Below are 6,739 nucleotides of genomic sequence, written 5' to 3' on the forward strand. Positions count from 1 at the left end.
ACTGGTAAAATATTTTAGAAATTCAAATCTAAAAGCAATAAGATAATAAGACTGTAGAACATGCAATCTTCATTCTCTAAGAAACCCTACTATTGCTGATTTGCTAAGAAGAAAACTAGAAAAGGTAATTAATTAAATTAATTGTATTCAAATTTACAAAAAAAAAATAGAACCCGGTTTTATCCGGTTTAATGGTTCACCGGTTTTTGGTTTTTTGGCGGGTTGATATGGTTTTTTACCTGTTCAATTTCTTTTGGGTTTTGATATTAACCCAATCCGGACATGATGCCGGTTCGCGGGTTAACGTGGTTCGACCGCCGGTCCGGTCCGGTTTTGAAAACATTGGGCTTTTCATTTGTGTCTTACCTACAAATTCTGGAGGGTATTCTGGAGTTCACATTTTGTTGCTCAAGTCTTGCACATAATGATTGTGTGAGACACATTTTCGAGAAAAAGCATCAATGGACTCGATGTAGTAGTCATGCTTTGTGTGGTACTCTTAAAAAAAAAAGTTGAATGATTATTTAGTGGAAGAAAGTGAAAAAATTGGCATGGAAGAGAAAAAAAGAAAAGTATAACAAAGAGTGAATGGTGAAGTAATGATGACAATTACTATCAAAAATTTGACAATAAAAATGACGAGAAAATATATGAAAAGTAAGAAAATAATGAATGTGAAAAACATAAATACATAAGTAGTGGCGGTTAATCAAATATAAAAAAATGATTAATTCATGATTTTTGACCATATTTGATTTTTAAACACAACTGATTTTTCTACTTTTTAAAAAATTGTGTATATGAAATAATTTTTTTTGCCTTAATAGTAATTGAAAGTTTTTTAAATGATAATATAAATTGTGTATCTGAAATAAATGTCATCAATTGTATATAATTTATTTGAAAACTTTGCCTCAATAGTATTAAAAACTTTAAGTTACTATTAAGACCAAATTTTAAAAAGGTTAAATTTTAAGTTCTTTATAATTTTTTGACTTAATAGTATTAAAAGGAATATACCCAATATCTTCATCCTCAAGCCATTGGAACCTATGGAGAAACGCACCGGTTTGAGTAACAATAACAATCTCATGGGTCAAGGTTTTGAACCAACGTCTAGCGTGAGTTTATTTGATATATTTTGGTGAATTGTGTATGAAGACAAATTTAAATCTGAAATAACTATCATCAATCGTATTATCTTATAAAAAAATTTAAATCACTATTAAAGCAAAATTTTAAATAAAGCCACATTATTTCAGATAAAGTAATACGATTTAAATTATTATAATATAAATAAAAATTTCAGAATTTTAAATGAATGTAAAAATTGTGTATATGAAATAATTATCGACATCAACCTTATATAATTTTCACCAAAATGTATCAAATAAGTCAATGCTACGCGTGGGTTCAAAACCTAGTATATTATTTTTTTTTGAATAAAATGTTAAATTATATTCAAAAGAAAAAATAGAACGTTTTTACAACTTGTGCATCAGTTTTTGATTGCAAATAGCTTTAGATAAACATTGAAAATCATAGTTTAGACCTATATTATTAAATCATATACAACTACGATGTACTACTCAAATGTAGTGAGAAAAGAAAAGAAGAAGTTATTTTTAATATAAATAAGACTATTTATAAAACTAAATAGACTAACATTCGTTCGTGCATTAACTAGTAATAAATTAATTAGTGGTTTGCACAAAAAATATATATAAATATTTGCTATGTAACTACGTACTAGATAGTAATACTAAGTTGTTCGATATAAGTATCCTTCATTACTCTTAAACTTTTAGTTGATTAAGTTTGAAGTATGTAATTTACTGTTTACAACTATGCAATGTCACCAACCTTTTACGTCTCTGTGTTTTGACTAGTCTTTTATTAGAACAAGAATCAAAATTCAGCTTGAAAGGTATTGAGCTCTTTGTCTTAGAAGGACATTAGTATAAGTTGCAGTTATTGATGTTCATGTTCTGGGGCTAACTTTGCAGACAAAGAGAACAAATCTCAGATAGTATCCATAGAAGACTAAGACTCGAGAGAGAAGACGTAATGGCCAAATGATCGGGAACAAATGATGTGGATAAAGGACTACTTGAATTTGGACAAGTTTTTGCCAAGACCAGTATTCGTAATCATATAATTTGTAATGAATACTACATATGAAAATTAGTTGCATTATTAGTCATTCTTTTGGTGCCGAATCATAGAGAAGCACAATAGTTTGTAATGAATTTTTCCCATTTATTCCTCGCTATAAGGGTGAAGAGTAACGAATCTCTTAGTGGATTTGAGATATGTAAGGTATGAACGTTAGAATTAATCCTACGAGCTGTACCAAGTTCAACACCAAGAACACCATCTCATCACCTGTGTGTGTAGTGTTCAAAAAAAAATGTAATTAAAATCATGTCTTTCGGATGAAATACTGAATGACATGGACTGGGATGGGTGCTCAAATATTACCTGGAAGGAAAGTCGCGTCTTGTCTCTTTTGCGCCCATGAGAATCTGCAGAGTGAACAGAACACGGAGAAAGGTGAATTAGCAACAGCCAAGAACAGTCTATGACGAACAAAGATGACGCTTGTATATATCTTGCATTTGCAAGAATGTGAGTGCATTTTTCCAAAATATAGATGTTTGCAAGATATTACTTGGTGTATGAGTCCGAGGAAATACTTACAAGGCACCTCCACCGGCAGGGCCAAATGATTTAAAAACAGACATTGCGGTCATAGAAATGCCATTAGCAGCACCTCTCTGATTCTGAGGCTGAGGTATCAAATTAAAGAAAAGTGAGTATGAGCCCGGGCAGAGGAAGTTACCGATGTAGAAACTAACGATAACTATAAAGGTAAAGAAAAGGAAGAGCCAATACACCAGCCAAAGAACCATACCACAGCCTTGTTAAGCATGATAAACAGTCCTGTGACAAGAGAGATCTGCGCACATATCATGAAAACGTATGTCAAATCTTGCTTACTGTTAAATAAGGAGATATATTACGCACAAAAGCTTCAGAGTTATAACAAAAACTCACAGACAAAGCGTTTTTTATGATGGATGCACAATTTATCACCATATGAAGGGTCACCCCAGAAAGCAAAGCTATATAGGGGTAACAAGAAAGCAGCGGTATCAACAATACCTGAACAACAAAACGTAAAAGAAATGAACAGAACTCAATATAACAAACCAAAGAGCATCATTCGAAAATCGAGAAACTTCAACCCCAGATTTACCGCAGAAAGACGTATAATCACAAGGAGTCTGAGGGCCTTAACTAACGGTGGGTATACCAAAAGTTGGAACACCAGAAGCCCAAGTCCTGAAAATTTGGTAACTCAAATCATGAGGAACATCCAAGGGGGATATGGATAGACAATAACAAACTAAAGAAACAGAGTTGACAAACTATATATATATATATATATATATATATATATATATATATATATATATATATATATATATGCGAAAAGAATACCAACCATGCATGAAAAAAGCGAGATCCTGAAAAGGTTTTATAGATAATGTGATAAGGAGAATATTTTTGGAAAAATTCACAATTTTCTGGACCAACCCACCAGACCATCCATATAAGGTATATACAACATGCACCTGATATAGCTAAAACTTGGCCTACATCTTGGGATGAGAAGCTCAATCCTCCATAGCTTCTGTCACTGACGGCCCAGAGTGAGAATATCTTGCAAAGGTACCAATAAAAGAGTAAATTCATAAACAAAACTTTCTCTGCAATACTTAAAAACTTTACTGATACTCTCGGCAGGGCACCAAAAATATCAATATCTTAAAGCGGCTAGGAAGATTTTAAAAGTGAGGAACATCTAAAACTAGTTATGTCCTAGTAAAATCGCATGATTTTAGGTAATTAGTAACTATCTTACCTCTGAGTAAGCTATCTCTTGGAGGGAAAAAACACAATACACGATGATGATAGCCATCAATGGAAGATTCCTCAGAAGACTTGGCTTACTAATTATGTTCTGGTCATCAAGTCCTCCTCCTCCTCTACTTTCGTCATCGTTGAGCTCAGTTGGTTTATTAAGTCTCCGGTGTGCAATTCTACAACGTGTATGTAATGTTTCCTGTATATATTCATACGTACATGGATTATTAAACTTATCCTTATGAGTTAACATCTTCAGTCTAGGCTTGATATAAATCATAACATAGTCAAGCTATACAACACACAATAGCTCCAGAACTTAATAAGAAGTCATTTTATGATCATATAATAAATTTAGTTTGTGAAGGTTTTTGAAACAATTCCAACAAGTACACTATCATATATATCATACTCACAGGAAGCCACCAGCAAGCGATGAAAACCCCAGTAGCATAGACTGATATAACTAAGCTCGGTAGAAAATATGGCAACCTGTAAAGCACAACACCAAGCACCTATTGAGGTAACTAACTTTGCTAGCATTTGAAAAAATGGAATGGATGGAGAAAAAATACCTTCCAAAAACTGAACTCTGGGAAAATATAGTTGGGTACTTCTCTGCAGGCTAAAAAAAACATGAAAACAGAAACCAAGTCAGCTAAGCAAGACAGGAAAGTCAAATTTCGAAAATTTAACTGAACAGATTCTAGAGTCAAGTGTACCTGAGCAAGATAACCTCCAATAGCAGGACCTAGTATCAATCCTATACCTCTCGATGTACTTACCTGTGAAAATGCAACGGAACAGAAGTATTTATCCTCTAGATAAAAAAAAAAAAAAAAAAAAAAGTAAACATTGGCGGAAATAGCGACGTTTCGAAGAAGATAAAAGCCTTACAACAGAAAGACTAAGAGCGTTGTACTCTTCACTAACGACTTCTGAAGCATATGCCTGAAACATGGTAAAAGAACAAAGGAAACACCCTTTCAGGAAATGCAACCTAACACTTTACACGATCATTTTCATTTATATCAGCTCGAGAAGCTACTGTATTCTGATCTAAATAGAAGGACAGTCAGCATAATCCTTCAAAGGAGTAATTAAGACATACCCTTATAACTCCAAGTAGACAATTGAAGCAGCCGAGAAGAAATCTAGAGGAAATTGCAAGCCAGAAACTTGTGCTTAGACCAAATAGGGTATTGAATATGATCCTGAAAAGAGTCAGGCAGCTTATAAAAAAATCTGCAAGACAGAGAAAAATTGAATAGTCTTTACTCTGATGAATAAAAAAGTAGTCAATTATTAGAAGCTAACACTGAGAAAGTCCCAATAAGAATAATAGGTTTGCGGCCATATCGATCAGCTAATTTGCCCCAGAAAATAGATGTCAAAGCTCTTCCAATCATGAATGATGATCCTAATTACAAAAGTTATCAAGAAACATATCAAGAAATCTTCCAAGATTAGGTGCATGCTTCTCAAGCAATAAATAACAAATAGCCTTAAGACAAAGCCAAAAAAAATTACCAACAAAACCAGCATAGAAACCAATATCTTCTTCTTGTTTTGCAATACCAAAGTCTTTGATCTGCCACCACATTACAAAACCAAGCTCATAATCAATGGAGTTTTAAAGCAAGTGTAACTAGTAAGAAACTTACCATGAAATATAGATATGGAAACAGAGAAGAGATTGGGAGAGCTGAAATCACCGAAAAGGTTCGAAACATGAGTATATCACATATAGCCTAATTCGAATATGAATCACTTGCACGCCGCCAAGTGTTTGTACAAATTCCTAAGTGAGGTTGAGAAAACAAAGTTAAAAAAAAAACCAGTGCAGAGTGAGACGAGCCAGATGAAGGAGAGGTGCAAGTAAGGGACGCCTTGCTGGTGTTGCTTAGTTCGATCAATGATACAGCCAGGGCAATCTTCGTTCTTCTCCAGGAGGATGATTCGAGACTCATCATCGGCCATGATCGGAACTACTGAGTCGGAGAAGCCGCGTAGCTCGACGAACTTGTTTTATTCATTAGGATAAGAAAAGTTTATTCCTCCTAAAAGGCGCCAAAAAAGCTGAAATGATTCTTAAAGAAACTAAAAAACATCTCAGTGGGTTGGTGTTTGGCTGTTGACGACAAAAAAAAAAAAAAAAAAAAAAAATTAATCCAAGTGGTACAAATGTGAATTCCCTTTTTATTTGATTTTTAGAAAAAAATATTTTTTTAAAAAAAAAAAACACTGAATCTCTATTATATTATTTAAGCAACCCTTTGAACAAATAACCTTACTCCATGTAAGATATTACACAAAATGCCACTGTATTTAATTACAAAATATTATTATTAATTTGTTTCAACCAGAAAACAGATTTTTATTAATATAGTTAATAAAAAAACAAATTCACGTAAATATTAATATAGCTTATTTTTAGTGTTAATTAATTATTTTCTTTTTATTTTTCAACTCAAAAAAACTTATAAAATCAGAAAAAAATCTTGGTTATGTAAAATCTTAATTGATTCACGTAAATATATTATAAATATTTTTAAATAATATTTTAGAACAATAATAAATCTTATAAAACAATTTTATTTTTTTATAGCCCAATATTTTTGGAATTATTTTAACAAAACTCATTTATTGTTTCAGAAATTTTAGGAAACAATAATAAACTAATTAGAACAATTATAAAATTAATTTTATCTATAAAACTAAGATTAAATATATGCACCCTAAATCATTTAATAATGACATATATATCTTAAAACTAAGATACAATATTGCTTATATTTTAAAATATAAA

The 6,739-nt window shown here is 32.0% G+C and overlaps 1 protein-coding gene across 5 annotated transcripts; it reads right to left on the reverse strand.

Annotated features, from left to right (window-relative positions):
* Positions 1 to 2,095: 2,095 nt before the first annotated feature.
* Positions 2,096 to 6,096, reverse strand: LOC104710871 (putative peptide/nitrate transporter At3g43790). Of its 5 annotated transcripts, XR_015566865.1 has the most exons (18): positions 5,769 to 6,015; positions 5,595 to 5,635; positions 5,461 to 5,521; positions 5,248 to 5,350; positions 5,042 to 5,144; positions 4,828 to 4,881; positions 4,653 to 4,715; positions 4,506 to 4,555; positions 4,347 to 4,422; positions 3,929 to 4,129; positions 3,639 to 3,726; positions 3,509 to 3,530; positions 3,260 to 3,345; positions 3,058 to 3,165; positions 2,915 to 2,959; positions 2,701 to 2,789; positions 2,482 to 2,525; positions 2,096 to 2,385 (listed from the first exon to the last, which is right to left on the reverse strand). XR_015566865.1 is itself a non-coding variant. In XM_010427528.3 (17 exons), the coding sequence occupies exons 1-17, from the start codon at positions 5,908 to 5,910 to the stop codon at positions 2,297 to 2,299; spliced, it is 1,443 nt and encodes a 480-aa protein (XP_010425830.2). In that variant the 5' UTR covers positions 5,911 to 6,096; the 3' UTR covers positions 2,096 to 2,296. The 5 variants fall into 5 exon arrangements, 3 of the variants coding, with proteins under 3 accessions (XP_010425830.2, XP_087323219.1, XP_087323218.1); XR_015566866.1 differs by lacking the exon at positions 5,595 to 5,635 and having other exon boundaries at positions 5,646 to 6,028; XM_010427528.3 differs by lacking the exon at positions 3,509 to 3,530 and having other exon boundaries at positions 5,769 to 6,096.
* Between the last annotated feature and the right edge of the window lie 643 nt (positions 6,097 to 6,739).

The sequence above is a fragment of the Camelina sativa genome, chromosome 9, assembly GCF_030686135.1.
Source record: "Camelina sativa cultivar CO46 ecotype springtype chromosome 9, ASM3068613v1".
Classification (NCBI taxonomy): domain Eukaryota; kingdom Viridiplantae; phylum Streptophyta; class Magnoliopsida; order Brassicales; family Brassicaceae; genus Camelina; species Camelina sativa.

What these genes read in the sequence shown, in the direction of transcription:
- LOC104710871 (XM_010427528.3), bottom strand. Translation starts at nt 5,910, where the DNA reads ATGGCCGATGATGAGTCTCGAATCATCCTCCTGGAGAAGAACGAAGAT. An exon ending in GCTCGTCTCACTCTGCACTG is followed by an intron (nt 5,636 to 5,768) that starts GTTTTTTTTTTA and finishes CGGTGATTTCAG; the next exon opens with CTCTCCCAATCTCTTCTCTG. An exon ending in TCATAAAAAACGCTTTGTCT is followed by an intron (nt 2,960 to 3,057) that starts GTGAGTTTTTGT and finishes ATATGTGCGCAG; the next exon opens with ATCTCTCTTGTCACAGGACT.